The sequence below is a fragment of the Ananas comosus genome, linkage group 22 (genome assembly GCF_001540865.1).
Source record: "Ananas comosus cultivar F153 linkage group 22, ASM154086v1, whole genome shotgun sequence".
Classification (NCBI taxonomy): domain Eukaryota; kingdom Viridiplantae; phylum Streptophyta; class Magnoliopsida; order Poales; family Bromeliaceae; genus Ananas; species Ananas comosus.
In genome coordinates this window covers 9181880-9204219 of record NC_033642.1, presented here as the reverse complement: position 1 = coordinate 9204219, position 22340 = coordinate 9181880, and the positions used below count along the sequence as shown (strand labels likewise).

At 36.5% G+C, this 22340-nt stretch overlaps 3 protein-coding genes across 3 annotated transcripts; all 3 read right to left on the bottom strand.

Moving 5' to 3' along the window:
- Positions 590–6591, bottom strand: LOC109727059 (U-box domain-containing protein 33-like). Its single transcript, XM_020256931.1, has 9 exons — positions 5987–6591; positions 4840–4961; positions 4479–4600; positions 4093–4197; positions 3240–3627; positions 2950–3090; positions 2326–2841; positions 1386–2117; positions 590–939 (listed from the first exon to the last, which is right to left on the bottom strand). The coding sequence occupies exons 1-9, from the start codon at positions 6321–6323 to the stop codon at positions 754–756; spliced, it is 2649 nt and encodes an 882-aa protein (XP_020112520.1). The 5' UTR covers positions 6324–6591; the 3' UTR covers positions 590–753.
- Positions 12586–16880, bottom strand: LOC109727060 (U-box domain-containing protein 33-like). The gene is made up of 8 exons (XM_020256932.1): positions 16533–16880; positions 15914–16035; positions 15644–15765; positions 14930–15383; positions 14634–14774; positions 14009–14539; positions 13019–13725; positions 12586–12900 (listed from the first exon to the last, which is right to left on the bottom strand). Exons 1-7 carry the CDS (start codon positions 16864–16866, stop codon positions 13048–13050), a joined length of 2382 nt encoding a protein of 793 aa, XP_020112521.1. The 5' UTR covers positions 16867–16880; the 3' UTR covers positions 12586–12900; positions 13019–13047.
- On the bottom strand, positions 19235–21841 carry LOC109727197. The gene is made up of 4 exons (XM_020257192.1): positions 21819–21841; positions 21621–21718; positions 20650–20762; positions 19235–19557 (listed from the first exon to the last, which is right to left on the bottom strand). Exons 2-4 carry the CDS (start codon positions 21703–21705, stop codon positions 19477–19479), a joined length of 279 nt encoding a protein of 92 aa, XP_020112781.1. The 5' UTR covers positions 21706–21718; positions 21819–21841; the 3' UTR covers positions 19235–19476.

Below are 22340 nucleotides of genomic sequence, written 5' to 3'. Positions count from 1 at the left end.
CGCAAGTTACGCAACTTGCCACAGCGGAGTCGTCGCTCCTCCCCGTCTCTTCCGTTGACGTGGCACCGGTTCGGTCCACGCGGTTCAGTGAACCGGACATTGATGAAAGGAGAACCGGGTTGGGATGAGCTCTCCTTCGAAGCTTATATAATATACCCTCCGATTTGGGTCGGTTTTACGAAAAGGCCACAATTGGGCGCCCTGCATCTCAGGCCTAGATTCGGTCCACCACGTCAGCAAAGAGCCAACCAATTGTATTTCCTTTTTTTTTCCTAAGGTAAATTTACAATTCCTCTTATAGCTCATTTTTATTTTGCCACTACATAGTTTAAAAAATTTTATTTCACACTTCTATAATCTAGCTCATTTTTACTTTGTTAACTCGCAGTTTAAAAAATTTTACTTTGCTCCCTGTAATCTTATTTAGCATTTTTTTACGTTGTCGTATGATTTTTTTTAGCTTTCACTTTGTCATTCTATTTCACTCAGTATTTGTTAATGAAATAAAAATTAAATTACATAAAAACTAAAAAAACTTTTTAGATCACGAAATAGTGAAGTGAAAAATAAGCTAAACTACAGGCCGCATGTTATTTTTATAACAATTTAGATACAAGTACATAAACGAATTATTTGCATAACACTACACGACCCTACTCAAAAAAAATTTTAAAAAAATAATACGATATACAATACAACATGTACAATGGAATATACAATAAGTGTAAAAAAGGAAAAAAAGAATTTCTTATTTTAGCGGTGTTTCTGCAACCATTCATAGATTGCGGAGCGAAGGGCGTGGTTGGGAATGAGCTCGGAGCTGGTGAGCTTGAGGTTGGTCACGGGGGACGTATCGTGCCGACACTGAAGCCACCCTCTTATAGCCTCCCCCTCGTACGTGAACCCATCCGCTGCAATTTGTGGATCCTTCATGATCTCCTGTGCAATTAATTAATCATACCATCCATAATTAATCATATTTTCAAAATATATAAATAGAGAGAGATAGAGAGAGTAGGGCTAGAATACTATAAAAGAGTATTTGTTCCCTTTTGTTATGCAAGATTTTAGATTTTGGATTAATTTTTTTGATCATTTCTAACAATTGGATTAAATGTTATAACTCAATGGGGACCATTCAATCTTAGAAAGACCACGCAGCCGTAAGGGACTAATATCATTCTAATCCTATAATTTCTCATTCAAAGGTTAAAAATTTGATAACAAAAGGATCAAATACTATCAATAATATTTCAACCCAGCTCATATATATATATATATATATATATATAAGGAAAAAAAAATGTAATGCATTATTTGATGTAGAGTGTAGAACGTGTTAACTAATTTGTTGCAGAACTGTAAATCTTAGAATAAGCACTGACCTGAAGTATGGGGCAGAGAAAATAAGACGGCGCACTGCAGTTCCCGTCGGAATCCGACCTGAACGACCAGCGTGACGACGACAACGATGATAACGACAACCGCGCGGACAACGAGGCCACATTCATTACGGGCTCCAGCACCCTCCAGACATCCTTACCGAGATCCGGCCGTCTGCTCCGCCGCAGATCGCAGCATCTCAGACCCAACTCCGCCCGTATGAGCTGATCCCCCCTATCCAACGCCTCCCGCACCGCCTCCGCGATCCGATGCGCGCCCCTCCCCGTGAGCAAACGCAGCAGTATCACCCCGAAGGAGTACACGTCGCACTGCGGCGTGAGCGTCCCCGTGGCGAGGTAGTTCGGGTCGACGTAAGCTGCACCGCGGCCGCGGCGGAGTGGTAGTACTGTTCCATCGGCGGTGTTTGACGAAACAACTAGCAAGTCGGCGAGCTTCGTTGCGTGGTTGGCGTCGAGAAGGACGTTCTCGGGCTTGAGATTGCCGTGGACTATCGGTTTAGGCTTCTGGGAGTGGAGGAAGATCAGCGCAGCGCAAATCTCCGACGCGATGCGCATGCGGGCCTGCCATGCGAGAGGCGGGGACTGGCGGGCGCACCGGAGGCGGTCCTCGAGGTTTCCGTCGGGAACGAACTCGTACACGAGAGCGCGGGCCTCGCGGCATGCTCCGACGAGGGCCGCGAGGTTCGGATGCCGAACTTTGCTGAGAATTTCCACCTGCAACAAGTTGGTTACTCTTTGAGTAATCTGACGAATTATTTATCTTTGATTCTGTTAAATAATATGAACCGATCATTATTTTCTAAAAGTTTAAACTTGTATTATACTGCTGTAGCTTCTTTATAGAATATGAATTTACTTATATGCGAAATCAAGTTTTATTATAACTATCTAATTATGTATATTCAATTGAACAACAAATTACCTCTTGATTAAACTCAGATTCTCCTTTAGAATTTAACATCTTTACGGCCACCGTCGTACTGCGAAGAAAGCCCTTATACACGCTGCCACGCCCGCCATCTCCGATCTTCAACGACTCGTCAAAATTGTTAGTCGCCTGCTTCAGCTCCGAATACGTAAACACCGCGAAATTGGCGATGACTCCGTCGCGAGAGCTAGAACTTGGCTCCTCAGCCTCACCTTGAAAAACGTCTCTGACATTGCATTCTCGCTGTCGATCTCTATTCTCATCTCGCAGCATTCCGAGAGTACGGTATGCCTCCGATAATTTCCCTTCGAAATCCTCGATCATGCATTCGGAATCTCGGATTTGGAGTTCAAGTGCTAACCTTTGCTCATTTGCCTTCTTTAGTTGATCATGTATTTGACTAAGCTGCTGCTTATCCTCTTCAAATTCACCTTTCTCTCTCTCTAGTCTCTCCTCTATTTCCTTATTTTGTCTTACCTCTTTCATGAACAAATTTTCCGCTTCCTTGACCTAGGTACATAAGAGAACAGCTTAATGCCATTGTTCTTTTTGATGAGTAAATGTATTTTTATGGTATTGAAACTAGGTAGCTATAAACATCAAACCAATTGAGCTTACTTTGCGCGAAGCCTCGACCAAGTCTCTCTCAGCTTTTTGCCGCTGCCACGACTCTTCGTGCGCTTCACGTTTTAAATTTTCCAACTCCATGAATGCATCCCTTAGCTTTTCACTTGATTCTTGATCTACCTCAATATCTTCCTAAAAAACACCAACTTTTTTTTTATTTTTAGAAAATAATACTGTATTTCTTAAAGCTAGTTGTTCTACTTCATGGTTAGGAATATACATAAATTTCCTATATAAATTCCGAAGTGTAGATTAAAGTGAAAGAGATAAAATGCGCTAACCGAATAATCAGAAGGAAATGAAGCTTGCAAATCCTCTTCATACTCATATGGCGATGGCAAACCGGTCGATCCAGCTTTATTCCCTGCATCCTTATTTATCAATGAAGGTCCGGCGTTGCTATGCTCTTCAATTTCTGAACTGATCAGTTGATGATTCGAGGCTTGAAATCGCCTGGATTCCTCATTCCACTGATCTGCTTCACCACTAGAGGTCGAATTCGCCAATCTCAACCTTGCATGGAATGCTTCTTGCATGGTGGAAGACTCACACTTTCCTTGTTCTACTGATGTGGATTTGAATTGTTCGGATATGCGCGTCGATACGCTGGTCCAAGGACTCGTGCTGCTTGTAGATGATTCCGCCCTAAATGATCTTTCGCCAACTTCCCTATTAAAGGATGAGAATTCAAACAACACAACCATGAGAATTGAGAAAACTAATTTGAAGAAAAAAGGAAAAATATTGATTTTTTTGTTTCCTTCTAAGTATGTCCAAATATCAGTTCAGGTTTCAGCAAAACAGCAAAGAACAAATCAAATTAACCTGTAACTAACTTCTTTTTCTCTACATATATGATATATTAATAAAATGCATGCATATATAATCGATATTGGGGATAATTATTGGAGAATGAAAATACTTTAGGTACCTCTTTTGAATATTCTTATTATCATTAATGACTTGTATTGTACAAGTTAATCTGTGTGTGACACATCAGTAATATGTCAATAGCATATAAATATAATATTGTAGAGTCTCCATAGCAATGCACATCTACAAAACTTCTTAAATACAAAAACTAAGGGAGGCCACAAGAGATCTTCGCGTTTCTACTGATCTTGGGAATAATACCTTGCGCAAATTAGGTTTCCTTTGCAAACAAACAATATCTTGCATGAGGGATCAGCTTGCTGCTGGACAGTTTGAGCTGTCTTGGATTTCGGCGACTTCATTCTCCTGTTGATTAAAGTATTTGAATTGATTGAAGAAGTATATGAAGAACAATACAATTCAAGTAAAATAAAAGTATATAATAGCATACATATATATGAAGAGAAACTCTTATGTATTTCAACAATATTTTCTTTCATCATATGAATATATATTGAATTTGAAGTCACTTCGTACGTAGAAACATTAATACCGTAAAACAATTTGAGGGGGTGTTTGATCACTTATATTTGTAAATTTCATGCTACCAAGGAAAGTTTGGAATTGTCTAAAGCGCACGCGCGTACCTCGAATAATGTTTATCAGCTGCTGCTCCCATGACAAGCTTTGCAATCCCATGTTGAGCAATGAGCTCCACAATGCTTTTAGCAATATCATTCTCCTCGATTACGATCTTTTCGGCTTTAACCTGCAAAATCCGTAAACTTCTAAGATGGCCTCAAACAATATGTTCGTCGTACATGACCTCCAATAACATCGTATTGCGATTCCATTCTAATTTAGAACTATAGTTTGGCAAAAATATTATCATCTAATTAATCATAATGCATTAGTATACGATTAATATACAGCTATTGGTTGTGAGGCCATATAATAAATGTAAAATTAATAGAAAAATATGAGTTGAATTAGGAGCTAAAAATCAACCTTTTGACTCGCGCAAATATCCAAAAATTCTTCCATATTTTTATTCATCTTTTCCTTCTCTATAAGCCGGTATGCGATCACCTCCTGTTCTTGTAGCTGGCTAACAGGAAACCATGCTCCCACTGCAATCAAAAGAATTAAAAACTTCTTTATTTGAATATTTTGAAAATGAAATTTTGTGTTCCTTTTTAATTCTTTTGAATATTTAATTTGAAAATGAAATTTTGTGGTCGAAATGTGTGACAAACTAATGTCAACTAGGAGGAACAACTTAATATTACTGTCCAATTAAGGGAAAAAAAAACAATTGTAATTAAGAAGCATTATTATATATTTTATTTATGAGGTGAGGTTAGTGTGAAATAGGGAAAATAGATGATTAGACCAAAGAAATATAACTGTTTCAACAAAATAAAAGGAATGTTTAATTAAAACTTCTTTTTTTCAGTTTTTCGAGGAAAATTAATGCTGGTCGAGGACTTAATTTCCAAACATGAAATGATAGTATGAATTCATCAGCAAAATTAGTTCTAAGTTTGAGAAAAAATTAAATATGTATGATTCTCATCTCAAATAACTTCAAATAACTTGAAAGATCCCATCTATACAAGAACATATATATTTACTCTTAATTACTAGTGATCATCCCGAGCAATATCTCTTAAGCAAACATGGAGAATCCACCATGTTATTAATTACAAGAAAAATAAAGAAGATACATGAACACTTTGGTTGGATAGAGAGAATGAGAGTGAAGAAAAAACAAAGAGAGCAAAAATATTAAAAAAAAAAGAAAAAAAAATCGAAAATGACTTAATTTAGTATTAGCATGTGTAGAAGAGAAGAGAAAATGAAAGAAATTGGGTTTTAACAGTGTATTTTTCTTTTCTTCCTTTTTTCACTTTCTTAGATAAAAAAAAAAGAAAACTTGAAAGAAATATTAATTCACTCGCATTAATTGATCTTTCCTTTTTCTTCTAGAAGTTCTATGGAACTAGAGTTTAAAAAAAAGAATTTTCTCTCCTAACTTCTTCTTTTCTTTCTGCTTCTTTCTTTTTTATTCGAATAGAATAAAAGAAATTAAATTTCAAATGATCTCTAAAATGAACTAATTGCTCCTATTCACTCTAAAATGATAAACTCTTACGTATGTTGATCTTCATTGCAGGGCGATGGACGTGAACGACGACGATTTTCGTACTCGGCGAGATATTCCGCAGCACCCACATTAGATTGGCCCTCCCCTCCTTCACCTCCTTTCCGACCGCGACGTAAACCTCCTCCTCCTCCTCTTCTCCCCCACCGTCTCGAACCGATACCTCTTCCTCTTCTGCTTCCTCCCTTAGTACACTTCCGCCGCCGCTGCCGCAGCTGCTGCTGCTGCGGCCGCTCCCCACCGACCGCTCGCTCCCCGCACATAAGAATCTCCTCTCCATCTCCGGCTGAAGCAGCGTAACCGGCACGGCGCAGCTTAGCAAAGCCATGCAATCCAATGACTAACTAACTACATGAAGGCTAGGGCTCCTTTCCACAGCTATTCCTTTTGTTGATACTTCTACATCTCTCTCTCTCTCTCTCTATATATATATATATATGTGAGTGTGTGTGTGTCTAGCTTTAGAAGCACCTCTTGTTATAGCTTCCTTTATCGCTTTTGTTGCGCTCTCTTTCTCTCTTTTCCGAGATTCTGATAGGGCAAAGAGCTTGTGCAGGGTGAGAGAAAAAGAGCAAAAAATATTCCATGCACCAGATCGATCTATAAGTACATCTTATATATTATTATCCCTAGCTACTAAATTCTTTGCAACATAAATCTACCAACATCATAATCTAATTTATTCAATTGATTGTACCTAAAGCCAGTTTGTTACAAGCTTTATATGGTTGGTATCTGAAATTCTAATTAAGTTCGAAGCCTAATCATTTTATATTTCTAACTAAAATTTTTTTAAAAAAAACGAAGCGGATAGCTAACAAGCTAAATTTCTTTCAACAAATTTTTTTTCTCTAATTTATTCAAATTAATATATGTTCTACACCATTCATACATATACATAAATTTAGCCATCATTTTTATATAAATTGAAATAAGTTATACTTTTTTTATGCATAAAATCTTTGCATTTTATGGATTTACGTTGATGCATTTTATGTATTGAAATAAGTTATACTTTTTTTATGCTTAAAATCTTTGCATTTTATGGATTTACGTCTGATGGAAGTAGATGATTCAAATTGCAATTTCATAGCATTAAATATCAGAAGATATTAGATCCGGTGCATCAGTTGTACGGATACACTGGGTTCATGCAATTTCTGCGTTGAGATGACTAATTACTCCCGCGTCGAGGATATCCTTTATTCCGTCGTAGATCCGCGGCGCGCAGGCGCCACCTCCGGGCGCCCGCATACAAAAGCCTATACGTACGACGTGAACAAGGCGAAATTAGCGTAGCTCACTTGAACGGCTAGGATCTGATCGGGACTCTCACGTAGTGATGAACGGCCGGATGAACCGGTCGCATAGTTACTGTTTGTGCGGCATATGCGCGACAAGTTGCCCCGGTTGTTGAGAAGCAGCCAATAAGGTGGCGAGTACTTGGTTTATATATAAAAAATGGGTTTTAGTAATATTATTATATATATTTTTTTATAAAAATACTTTACATGTAATAGTAACTCCCCAAAATACTAGCTAGTACATGTATTAGTATATTTATACAGTAGGAATGTGCTAGTTATAAATACACTTCCCCAACTAAAAATCATTGGAAATTTTGAGATTTTGTGGATACATATTCCTTAATATATATACTTATTAATTTGTATACATGTTGTTTCTAATATTAACATTTATCCTCCAAAATGATTAAATGACCCTTTAATCGAACAAGCTAATGACATTTTCGTGAAGAAATTCAAGTCGATTATGATATTTTGATCAGGTTAAAGCTCTTTGAAAATTGATTTTTTTTTTCAACCAAAACTTTGAATTTAAATAAATATACATATATTTGTTTAATCTAAGAGATAGGATTAGGATTAGTTCGGATGCTGAGAGTAGGTTCTATTAGGTAAAAAGTAATTGGAACATATATATCTTGGTGTAACATATCATAGGTGTAGTGCTCTAAGTTATTCGAACAATGACTCATCAATAGGTGGTAGGTCCAATCCAACATAGTTAGGTGGAGTATACCGTATTTGACATTGACATTTTATTCTTTTCTATTTGTTTCTAAAGAAAAAAAAAGAATAATCATATCATTCGATCACTACGAAGAAATTAATGTAATCAATTGATAGAAACTTCCTCTTGCTCTACATTTTAGACTTAGACTTTTAAATCAACTGTTGTTAGAGATTCCACGATCACGCAGTACGGAAAGAGAGAACTCTTTTTATGTACCGATTTTTATTTCACTTGAGAATATTAGAGTTTGATGAGTATAACTACAGCTTCTGTAAAGTACTATTGAGTAAAGATGGTTTGAAGATACATATATATATATTAGTATGTTAACACGTTTTTCTGAACCTGTGTTTTAGTATAGTGATATTTTGAATAAGATAGTATTAGAGTCGATTCAAAATTCCTTCGTTAGGTCAGATTGTGAGTTATGCATCTGTCAATACTTCGAGGAGTACAGATGGAAGCTTTCCTATAACTTTTGGAACTTAATAATTACTTTAGGCTTTGGTCTCACAAAGTTAAATAGAAAGTGGGTCAATTTGTTAAGTCAAGTCATTAACTTTACTTAGGAGCTCTCTCAACCGACTTATGCGACGCTTGTATACATTACTTTATCCTCGTGAAAATTTTGGGCATGTTTTATGCCCTAATTAGTATTTATGAAATGTATGTATAAATTAATCAAAAACTTGCATACCAAATGTGATACTACATCTAGTGCTTAAGAAACCTGTAGCCAATAAAGATTAATTATGTTCACATTCCTAACCAAAATAAGAACTCTTATATACTATTGATTCACGTCAGTGTTTTAATATATTTTTCTAAGTCTATTTTTTTAGTATAGTGATATATATTTGATGATATCAGAGTCAATTCGAAATTCTTTTGTTAGGTGAGGTGTATCTATCAATACTTAGAGAGGGACACATGCATGGAAGCTTAATTTCATATAATTTTGGAACTAAATTACTTTAGGCTTTGATCTCACAAAAGTAAAATAGAAAAGTTGTGATAAGCATGGGTTTTATCACACGTGTTAATTTATTAAGTCGAGTCATTATTAATTAACTTTATTTAGAGCTCTCTCAACCAACTTAATTATCCGACGTTTGTATTACTTTATCCTCGTGAAAATTCATGGTTATGTAATAAATTAGTATTTGTGAAATGTATGTATAAATTAATCAAAACTTACATACCAAATATGATTCTACATCTATATATACATATACTTTAGAAATTAACCTGTAGCCAATAGAGAATATGTTCACAATCCTTATAACCAAAAGAAAAAACTCTTGCATATATACTATTGATATTTTGATAAGTTTATTTAGTATTATTATAATCTTTTTTCTATGTTATGTATGATAATATATATATATATATATATACTTAAGTAACATAATATACAAATAATTAACTTTTTGCAAGATCCACGTGTGGTCCAGATATGAATGCAACGGGGGACTTGGACTCAAATCATGTACGTAAGCGTGTTATATATTCGTAAGAACGAAGAAATTTCTGCAATATGACAAGGAAACGAACATTACAAGTAGTACGTGTAGCACCAAAAGAAACGTGACACACACTTATATTATATATATATAAATATATGGGAAAACTTCAAAAAACCCCCCTGTGATTTCACACTTTTTCATTTTAGTACCATGTGGTTTGAAGTGTATCAAGTTAGTACCCTGTGGTTTCTCACTTTATCACTTTAATACCCTGTGGTTTAAAATGTATCAAGCTAGTACTCTGTGGTTTTGCACTTTATCACTTTAGTACCCTGTGGTTTCATACTTTATCACTTTAGTACCTTGTGATTTAAAAAACTATAGGGTACTAACTTGATACAAAATTAAAACCACATGGTACTAAAGTGAAAAAGTGCAAAACCACAGGGTACTAACTTGATACACTTTAAACCATAGGGTACTTAAGTGATAAAGTGAGAAACCACGGGGTACTAACTTGATACATTTTAAACCACATGGTATTAAAGTGAAAAAAATTGAAACCACAAGGGGGGTTTTTGAAGTTTTCCCTAAATATATATAAGGTATATATGTAACCACTCTATTTGTCACGGTTCAATAAGAAAATAATCCTTGTTAGAATCACAAATTGACTTTGTTGACAAGTACTCTAACACTTATCGATCTTCTTGTTCATCATGCAAGAGTAATGCTATATATTTGTGAGAAATAACTCTTAATATATTTTCCAAAGAATCTACTACATCTCAAGACATTTTTAAAATATCCAATATATGGATCTGAATTAAATACAAGAAAATCAAATAAAACAACTTAGGAGCACCTTTTACTCTGATGCCATGGAAAATGTTTGATATTTAGTAGTTAACAATTTATAATATTTCGAAAATACTTATCTTCTTGTTCATCCACTATAGATATATATATTCTGATGCTTTGGAGTCTTTAATGTTTCAAAAATGCTTTAAAGTTCGCTCTTTCGATCGGTACCTATGTTGGGATATGAATTAAACCTCTGACATAGATTGAGTAATTTCGAAAGTAACAATAGTTTTTGTTCATTTGACGGTATTAAATGACTCAAATTAGTCACCTTAATTTTTTTTTTTTTTTCAAATGTACCTTTTACTATGTTCGATTTTAGTTGCAATTTCATCTCGCAGTTTGAACATTTAACAAAATAAAACGATCGACGGTACTAACATTGTTGGATGCGATCAATAATATTAATTCTAGTCGGTCCGTTCCAATCAATATAGAAAAATCAGCTAACGAGTTTAGGCCACAGTATAACCATTTCATTGTTATATATAAATTGGTTAAATATACATAAATTGGCTAATGAGTGTTAAGGTCACACAATTAGGAACCATATTATGGTTTATTTTGTACCTAATTATTAGACCAGTATCAAAAAAGAAATAAGATTCGATGCCAATTTAATTTTCTATTGTAATATTACTTTTTCAACAAATTAAATTCGTTCACCAAAATATCAATTGTATTTTTTATTAATCAACTCTCAGATCTGGTTATATAGAATTACATTAAAATCACTGTGGAATATTCAAAATCACTGTGGAATATGCTCTGATTCATTGTATTAAAAACAATAATAAAATTCATCTCTTCCTTACACGATTTTTTTTTTTAAAGGCATGCTCAGGTGTAATATATATACACACACTAATTTTAATTTCTTAATAAAATATTCAGGTTATAATACGATATTTTTTTCGAATAATTGTTAGGGAATTGGATAAGAATAAGCCATGGTATGTGTCTAAATGCTAATGTTGTCCAAATCTAAGAATTTAAGTGGTTTCTTTTTTTTTTGTTGAGTGAGTTTTGATGAGTTGTCACCGAGTTCAAATTTATAGACCCAAATTCTCACAAATTAATCATGTATATTACCCCGGTAAGCTACAAAAGATAATTTTGTTTGTTTTTGTTGATTATTTTTTTATTTTTTTATTTTGTCCTTATATATATATTATTCTGAAACCAGAGACACGAGTTCAAATTTAAGCTTATACGGGAGCTTAAATTTTTATCTCATGTTCAACAGTCAGAAATTTAACAAGTAGACTATTAGTCCTTGTTTGGTTGGGGGTTAAGAGGTTATTCCACCCCTTAACCCCCATATTATTTCCAAACACTCCAAAAAATGGGTGGGGTTAGCTAACCCCATCTAACCCCACCTCAAATAAATTATTCCGGGTTAGCTAACCCCACCTAACCCCACCAAACTCCAACCAAATATTATTTTCTATTCATAATAACTCACTATCTTTCTTATACCACCTACTCTAACCAATCATTATCCTTCTTTATCAATCATTATCTTCTTATCCTACCTACTCCAACCAAATACTATTTTTTATTATTCTAGACTAACTCCAACCCCGAACCAAACACAAAAAAACTTTAACCCACTTTAATCCTGAACTTAACTCTATCCCTGGAATAGCTACTTTTTTCTTAACCCCGAACCAAACGGAGGCTTAGTGGTTTCCTAAGATGTTAATTTTGCCGTCCTTTTTTCTCAAAAAAAAAAAAAAAAATTGCCGTCCTTAGTTGATTTCAAAATTAATATCGAGCCTAGTGTTTCTTATTAATCATATTTTTAACAATTCTAAATGTCCAAAACCAAATTGAAGAAATGATATTATTCAAATATTTATTGCCATTTTGAAACAATTAATCAGTTACATATAGATCATATGGAAAAGAAATAAAAAATTTACTCTCTATGTGAATTATTAACAGGACCATAAATGTGTAATGTGTTTATGTTTTTTTTTTTTGAGAGATAGGTATCACGCTACCCGTTTCGTTTATTTCATTTAAAAATAAACTTAGCTAAAAATGTGAATCAACTAGGATTCGAATATGGGTCTCGGGTACCAACCACCAAACCCTTTGTCACTTGCTCTAGGGACCGTCGATAATGTGTTTATGTTGAAGATCGAAAAAGCATGATATCCACAGCAGAACAAATTTAGGTACAACATAAAGAACCAAAATGGCATCTTATTTCTCATTTTGGAAACCTTCTTTGTACATCTTTGCATTCCAACTTCGACGCGAAATATACATGCAACTTCGCGACACAAATCGACAGGAAAAGTACACAAAATGCTTCAGAAAATAGTGTACAAGAAACTTTACGGAACATGAACATTAGCATTACTTTTTTTTTATGTAACAGTTGTGGACAGGAGCTAAAAAATTTCTGGCAAAAACCTTTACTTGAGATTGCTCTGGTGAATTCTCAAATCTTGAGGAATAACCATCAAATAATGAAGCTTTGTCATCGACAGTTCGCAGATTAATCAACCTCTCGCGATATCTCGACGCCTAAACATGAAAACAAAGGTGCAAACATTGTCAGAACATAACTTGTAGTTGAGGAAATTTAAGTAGATCAGTGTTACTGACACACCAACATTTCAGAAACTTCAGTTTGGAACTTCACCTGGGATGAAAATGAAAAGCGCCGACGAATTAACTAGCCTTCATCATAGGTTCCAGAATGTTCCAGGCCTCTCCAGCGAGATCCGGACGGTTCTTCCTCTTGATCTCGCAGCATTTCAGGCCCAATTCGGCCAACTGCTCAGCCTGCTCGAAAGGCCACTCTCCCGCAGAAGCATCCAGAATCTCACTCAACCGCCCTTTCTCTACCGCGTCATGCACTTCGTTAATAATCCCCAGGGCCGGTTTCCCCGTCAAAAGCCGCAAAAGTATGATCCCGTAGGAATAAACATCGGAGCACGGCCTTAGCTCTCCGGAGGCAAGAAACTCAGGGTCCATGTATACAAAAGTGCCCATAGGATGGGTGCACCGGAAAAGGATGGTGTTGGCATTGGATTCTAATAGGCGGCAAATGCCGAAGTCACCGAGCTGGCTCACAAAGTTGGCATCGAGGAGAATGTTGGCCGGCTTTAGGTCACCGTGGATTACGGTAAGGGGCTTATGAGTGTGGAGGAAGATCAATGCGGAGCACATCTCGGTCGCGATTCGTGTTCGTGCTTGCCATGTTAGCGGCGGGGTGTTGTTCTTGCAAGAGAGGCGGTCTTCGAGGCTACCGTTGGGAAGGAACTCGTACACGAGGGCCCAGGCTTCTGGGCACGCCCCGATTAGGGTCACGAGGTTCGGATGCCTCACTTTACTCAAAACATCCATCTACAAACGGAAAATTCGTATGCATAAATAAGAAAGCATAGCTAAGTTATTGTTTGTTCTGACTTCTGAAACAACTTCTCCATTCTAAAAGACGGAAGTTGCTGATGAGCTGGCATTAAGCTAACATAAAGACTCGAGCTTTATGTCATCACAGAAAGTTAGAATGAGTGCCGATTTCAATCTCTTCTTTTTTGCTGCAGCAAGAAGCTGTCAAAGGAGATCTTATATGATTTCTCAAACAGTTCTACTACCATAAATAAGATTTGGCATTGGTAGAATTTACCTCTTTGTGGAACTCCGATTTCCCTTGCATTCCTTGAGGATTCAACAGCTTTATAGCCACCGTGGTGTGGCGAAGAACACCCTTGTACACGCTTCCATACCCGCCTTCTCCAATCTTAAGCGACTCATCGAAATTGTTAGCCGCCTCCTCCAACTCCGCATAGGAGAACTCCGAGAAGTTCTCGGTCGAGCATTGGATGATTCCCAACTCTTTCACCCGCCGACGAAATCGCTCAGCTTCTTTTAACGCGTCATCGCGCTCCTGCCGCAGCTCCTCCTGCTCTCTCTCTAGTGAAAAGAGTAGGCAATGCGCCTCCGATAACTTCTCTTGAAGATCCTTGATAACGCGATTGCTGTTGATGATTTGGAGCTCCAATTGCGCCCTTTGCTCATGTTCTTTTTGGAGTTCTTCGCATATCTCATCTCTCTGCCGCTTAACATCTTCCAGTTCCGTTGCTTCTCTTCCCCGCATTCCGGGGACTTCTCTACTCGGCAGCATCTCTTTCGGATACGAATTGTTGAATGTTTTCGCCTGCAAAGTATATATGAACAGCGAAAATGAGAAAGAAAAAAAGGTCTATACCTAACTTTCACTTCTAGGACAACATGTAGATAGCGTATCTTACACTTTGCGGTGCGTCGCTTAAATCTCTTTCATCTATTTGGTGCCTAAGAGTCTCCTGATAAGCTTCGCGCCGTAGTTTTTCTGTCTCCGTCAGCATACTCTGAAAGTCCTTGTAAATCTCATTATTTGCTCCAACATCTTTCTGCGCAAATTATGAAGTTTATTCTGATGTAAAAATTACTTAAAAAGCAGTCACTAATCACATTATTTAGTTTGTTAGTATGAAATTTTGCTTAAATTAAACTGATGCAGATCTAATGAAATTTTCCGACGAGCTGAGATAACTGTGCAACTCACCATGTAATGGTGCAGAGATGAGAATTGTTGGTCTCCTTTCGATCCTTTGACTTCGTGAAACGGCGATCCATTTGCCGATTTTCCCTTAAACTTCAGGTCCGAATCCATGTCATTGAACACTTTGTCACTCACCGAATGGAACGAATTTTCGGAACCATGAGAAGCCTTTTTTGGGACCCCATCCCAGAGATTAATCACAATGCTACTCTGACCATTCGGATTACCGGGCCTGGTACCGGGTAAAGGTAAGGAGATTGGATCCACACTCGAATCAAAATTCGTGGATCGTGACCCGTGAATGGAGGTGTCGTGGGTCGGGCTCGAGAGGAAGCTCGCCAACTGAACCGGCCCCTGAGGTAATGTTCTTGAGCTCAGTTTCTCCGTATGGCTAGTTATCGAAGCTGAGCTCGGCGTTTGCGAACCCGTTAACCCGTATCCGTTAGGAACAGCCTCCCTGCAAGAACATATGTCAACATTGCTTTTGATAAACTTGGCTACAACTATTTATTAGATCACTCTTTGCTTCTTATTTAACAAATATGAATTACAGAAACAGATGTGTTTCATAATTGAATGAACTAAATCAAAATTTGTTCACACTTCACACCTTGTGTTTCCTGCTGACACAAAAGCAGTGCATAACTTTTTGAATCTAAAACTACATATTATGCAACAGATAAGCCCAGTTTGCGTCTTGTTTGTTAGAACACACACTTTGTAAATTGCTTATCTGCTGCTGCTCCCATGACAAGCTCAGTGATCTGATGCTGAGAAATAAGCATTACTATCCCTTCAACAATATCATCCATCTCAATCACCAGTTTCTCGGCCCGTACCTGTAATAAAACGCGCGTCAGAAAACACGGTACACCAAATTGAAAATTGAAGTCGTCGTAATGTTACGTTACGCGAATCAGAGGACTAAAATGGTCGGCAGTGTCAGATATCGGCGGAGAAATATCGGAAAGAAGAGGCAAAATTCACCTTAACGCGCGCGCACATTGTTTGGTACTTCAACATAGTTTTGTTCATCGTCTGAGTCTCGATCTGTCGGAACGTCGCGACTTCGTGGTCGTTTAGTTGGTCGGCGGGGAAATAACCTCCCACTGCAATCATGCACGCATGTCGCAATTTTACTCAGAATCAGAGTTTGATTAACATATGAAGAAAAAAAACAAATTGTTGCAACAAAAAATGGAGAAGAAAGCAAAATTTTAAATTCAGAAAAAATTTCATATTTGGAGAATCCACTCACTCTGTTATGTACCAACGAAATTGAGAATCGCCAACTCAAATCACCCAAAAAAACCCAATTTTTCCACATCCTCTTCAACCATTTCTACGTTACGACCTCAATTTGTTCCCCTCATTTTCTCAAATAAACAAGAGTTGAAAAAGTAAACGCAACTGAAACGGTGGAAACACCAACATGTTTTCTACTCAAATCACACATAAAAACCAAATCTTTCCCCCACCTCTTCACCTCCCCCTACACAAAAACATCTCAAAAACTCTCCTTTTCGTTCTCAAAAGCACAAAAAAGGAAAAAAAAAAAAAAAAGTGAACTTTAATGAGATGAAAACAGAGGAAGCAGAGGCCATACTCAAAGGGATGGTTTTCGCGGGGCGGTGGACGTGTAGTATAACGATCTTCTTCTCGCGGGGTACGTTTTGGAGCACCCATAAGAGATTCGCCTTCCACTCCTTCACGTCCTTCCCCGCCGCCACGTACACCTTCTCCCTCTCCGTCGGCGGCGCCGCCGCGGAGGGCTCTTCGCTGTGGAGGGTGGTCTCGGCATCGTCGAGGCCGCTGCTGCCGCTGCCGCTGCTCATGTCGGAGGGTCGGGTGCTCGTGCTCCGCGTCGACGCCGTCGTCGTGCTCCGATCCATCGACAGCGGCGGCGGCGATAGCACCGTTATGGTGCGGAAAAAGTTCATGGGAGCTCCCTCCTCCCTCTCCCTCTCTCTCTCTACCTCGCTATATTTCTCTCTCTCTATCCAAATGTAGAAGAAGAGGGAGAAGTAGAGGAGGAGAGAGGTGGTTTTATCGCGCGCGCGCGCGCTCTCTCTCTCTCTCTCTCTCTCTCTCTCTCTCTCTCTCTCTTATTGTTGAGGCTTTGAGAATTTTTAAAACCTTCGACCGTTGAAAAGATCTTTTTTTTTTTTCTTTTTTTTTTCTTTTTTTTGCTAAATTACAGAATTTTTTTTTTATAAATATTTGCTTTTTTATTTTTTGTTTATTTTTAAAAATCTATATTTTGTACCTTAATATTGCAAGTTGCTGCATTTAGCCCTTTATCCGTCAGCATTTTATTATTATTCCGTCCAATTTTTATAATTTACACAAAAAAATACACTTTAAAACGTATAAATATATTAAAAATTATTTTTTTCTTATAAAAAAAGTGAGGGTAATTTGTTTATTTTGCACTCTTTATTAAAGCCGTACTCCGTTGAAAATATTATTGAAATTTTAAGGGGCAAACTATAGATTTTTTTAAGTTAGAGAGGAAAAATGAAAAACGAATATTTATTAGAAGACTTTCCATAATTTAGCTTTTTTAAAAAAAAAATTTCAAAGAGAGCAAGTTACAAAGTTATTTTGCATCCTTTATTTTTTAAAATAAATTCAGTTAGAAATGTAAAACGAAAATTAAATTTTGAAGTAAAAAAATTTATATATTGACCGTTAAATTCTTAACCAATTGTGCTAGATATAATCAGCCATATTTTTCGATCTTACATTTTCAGATGTAAATATCCGAATAAACATCAGAATAGGTATATTTAATCTAATTAAAGATCAGTGAACAGTAACCTAGGATGATCAAATTCCGACCCTTTTGGGACCTCTCATTACACTATCTAAAAATTTAGTTTTACAGTAAAGTTAAACTTAATCTGTTTGACTTATGTCCTGGTCAAACAGTTCGCCCCGGTTCTCATAAAACAAAAGTCAACCAACCGCGTTTTTGATAGCAAATTATATATAAAGCTATAAATATATAGAAATACTTTTCAAAAAAAAATTTAAAAAAAAAATATTCAAGTGTTTTTCGCACTTTTCATGCTGGTATCAATTTTATAATCTGAAGAGAGCGCTGAATCTGGCCACAGTTCTTACAGTAGTTCTCTTCCACTACTCAACTTGTCTCTTCTTCTTTATTAGGGCAACTTGATTTTTAAGCTTGTTGTGTTTATCTACAAAAAGCACATTAACAAAAAGCACTTTGGCCAAGTTCAAGGAACTAAAGCAAGCACTAATTGTTGGCTTAAATAGACCAGCATCATGCCCTGTGGCGAAAAGTTATGCTAGGGCGAATCATGTTCGAAATGGCGTAAGACTGGATGAGCCGGGTCATGTTCGAAGTGACGTGAGACTGGTTGGGCCAAGTCATAATCGAGATCCGTGTGCGCTGTATTTGTACGCTATAAGTGAATTGGTTACGTATTTCTAACAGCTCGAGCTTTTGAGATTAATGGTTAGCACTAACGATCCGACACTAATTAGGCTCATAATCCACAGAGAATTTTGGTGGTTCGTCTTAAAATAAATAAACAAAAAAAAAAAAAGAGACAAGTTGAAGTTCTATAGGAATAGGATACAATACTAATTTCACCAACGACAGATCGCATTTATTGAATCTAGCCTTTCCTTTTCTACCTCTCACCATTATTAGCTAATTGAAGCTACGAGTTAACCTAACATTATTATTTTTTCCAAATGACAGGTCATATTTATTAAACTAGTCAAAATTGATCATTAGAGAAAATTAGATTCATTAAATATACCAAATCAATTGTAAACTTTGATATGTTCATAGCACCATCGAATTACAAAGTAAGCAGTTGCGAAAAGAGCAAACTATCTCTAGGGCTTTTTTAAATTTGGAATGTACTAACGATATTATACACAACTTTTCCATTGTCATAAAGGGGACAGAAACAAATAAAATCTGACTTTTAAGAAACCTCACAATTTTCTTATAAAATAATTTAAAGTCAACATTTAGAGGAGAATTTTGTTTGGCAACTTCATGCATGCAATCATAAAATACTCAAAATACTAACTTTAGAATGCTTAGATGGAAATTAATGGAAGAGTTTTTTTTTAAAAAAAAATATTTAGGACAAAAAGATGAAGGGGGGAAAAAAAAAAAAAAAAAGGGGGCCCTCCCTCGTTTACCTCTCTAATACTATAAATCACTTTTGCCCTTTTTGTTCCTTTTTATTCCTAGTACATTTTAGAAAGAGAAGAAAACAGGGATTCTGCAAAATCAAAACAAACTTGAATCGAAAACAAGAATTTAAACAAAACCGAAATGATTTGATTAAACTGGTAAGAACTTTAGAGCTCCGCTCCTCCAATGCATAAAAATGATGGTGAAAACCTCAGATCTATGTTGGTTAAACATGTGAGCTTAGAGATACATATATCACAGCGAGGAGAGAATAATATGTATTGCAAATACAAAGAGACTTTCACAATGAACTGATTATTTACTGTAATCACAAACGAGGGTTTTTGGCGTGAAGATCCTTTAAAATTTAAAGGCCCTTCTTGGGGCGTTTCGACGGCTTCGTCAACTGCTTTGTATCCTCAGAGGCCTTTCTCTCAATGTACTGCAGCTGCAGTGCAAGAAAATTATATAAAAGAAGAAGAAGAAGAATAAGAAGACAACAAATGGAAGAAATTAGAAATTTGGGCTGAAATGATTTCTTAGCAAAAAAATAAAATTTTAGGAAAATGTAGAAGGGCTAAACAACAGAAGGATTAGCTGATGCATTTGCAAATCTTAAGGTTGTGATAGGACAAATAGTTGATTTATTTAATAGTAGAAGAGAAATATATAAAAAGAAGGCGCCGAGGTTAACATGAAATATCCAGTTTAGCTTCTTCATGTCCTAGTGTAGAATAAGTGAAACATGGAAACCATTTTATAGGAGGGGGTGAAATTGTCATTTTCCGAGAACAACTAACAAAGACAAAAGTTTTTAGATAGTCTAAGAACATGTAGACACAGACAAGTTCATATTCTTCTTCTAGCAGTAAGAATGGCGAATCTCACACATTAAGCGCAAAAATGGTGGAGGCATAATAAAATAAAAGATCGGCATTAATATATATTTAAGAAGAGTGTATAATTTGTGGATTGGCTAATATGGAACACTATTAGTGTGACACCTCAGGATTTATAGCAGTCCTATATATGAGATATAATATGGCTTAAAACTTTTAATCAGGCTATAGCATTATGGGTGAAAGGTAGGCCCAAAAGGTTAAAAGGGTTAAGTGCGCTAGAATTAGAGTAGTCCTAGAATGGGTGATCCTCTAGGAAGCGGAGCATCGCAATTTGTAATTTAAAGCATCCTCCTAGAACTACAAAAGGAATTAAGTTTTTCTAACAAGTTTAAGAGCTTACTTCCCTTAAACCACTTGGTATTATTCATTGGAGCATCAACCAACCAACAAAGAGAAAAAGAAAAAACACGGAAAGGATTTCCGGTGAACGAAACCAAGCCACGTCAACTAGTTGAGGTCGTTGTATGCAGAAGAAACATTAACAGTATATTCTACGTGTTCTGCATACCTTCACAGCATATTGTTAATTAAATCCGGCATGCATTCCATGATTTGCTAATAATCTAACTATTGGAAGACATGATTTCAGAAGGACACTCCATAAAGAGTTGAAAGCTGGATATCAGAAAGAAACTGACCTCCTCCCACTTTCTCTGAAGTTGCAGAAGTTCCTGACAGTGGGCAACACACTCGGTATGGTATGCAGCTGCAAGCTCTTTGATCAAGGCCTTCCTTTTGATGATGCCAATCACTAAAGAATAAAAATAGGAAGAATAAGAAAGAATTTCTCTCTAGAAGATCACTATTATGTGCAGTCTTTTTCTTTTTCTTTTTCTTTTTTTGTAATTTTGAATTTGCTGTGACTAGAATAGCATGCTGCAGAATGTGAGGGTAAGGAGCCGGAGATACTGGAACAAGCAGAGCAGCCTTTCAACATGTAAATGTACGATAGACATGTATCTCTCAAAATACCCAGACATTCCATTTGGGTGCTTACAAGGCAACTATGCAACAAAGCCCGAGCAAAGCAAATCTGAACTCGACTCATGAGCGAAACCATGTCGACCTCTTACTCTTCTATGTCGGATAGAGAGGACAAAAATCATGGTTCTCAATTAAAAAAAAACATATACTTTTTCCTAGAGCTTCTTTTTTTTTAATAATCAAAATGCATATATCATAAATGCATCATCATCTCCAAAGCCTTGATTAATACCTTTCATACAAAACATAGATAGTAACAAAACACGTAGACGAACAACTCAAGTTTATTTTCATCGTACTATTGTGCATTCAACTTATTCATCGAAAAGGGTAACGATTCAATCATTTTTCTAATAACAATGGGCACATAAAATCCATGCAAACGAAAACTTCAACCAAATATAATTCGTCGACGCGAGTATTGGTTTGAATCACTATTAGGCAGATGATCTAACATCAATTCCATATGTTCAACAATTACACGTCAATTAGAGAAACTGAGAGTGAATAGCACTTTAATCTACATACCAATCAAACAAGCTTCAAAATACAAGTAAACTAAGTGGAAATTGTGGGGATAATTCAAAACTTGGATGCCAAATTAAAATTTCAAAAAATAACTCACTCCGGCTCGGATCAAATAGGGCAGGTTCTTCTTTGGGGGTTTTTGTAGGTTGCTCCGCATCACCATCCTTCGCCTTCGTATCCATGGCGAGCCCACACCTGCTTAAATCACCCCAAAAAGTGTTAAAAAGAGCTTCTTTTAAGCACAAAGAAGCTGTGATTTGACCCTAAAGCACTCGCAACGAGTACATGAACTTACAAAAAGACCAAAATTTTTCCACAATAGCAAGAGCTGGGGTTTGTGCCATTACCCACCAACACGAAGGAAACCCTAGGAGAAACTCGATTTCGCTGCTCGACGTAGACGATCGCAGGGATTCGATCCTGGGATTAGGGTTTTACGAGCGATAGAGATTGGATGCTCTAAGAGCTCGTCTCCCTCCTTTCTCCTCTTCTCTCACCACGTGAACGAATTAATAAAATAAAATAAAAGTTGTTTGGTTTCGGCTTCACGAGCGTGATAAAAAGGTAACGAGACCCCTCAACGATCGCGTATTTTGAAATGGATCCGGTAACCTATTGGGAATCAACAACTTCATTAACTATTAGTTGTGAATAGTCATAAACTTTACAAATTATTCAATTTAAAAGGCACTCAAAAGAGTTTGAGTTTAGCACAAATTATTGTTGGATATGATAAATTTGAATTTAATTGACATCAATAAATTCAATTAAAAACTTAATACTTGAAGAGGTCGTTGCTTCGCCACCGAATTACCAT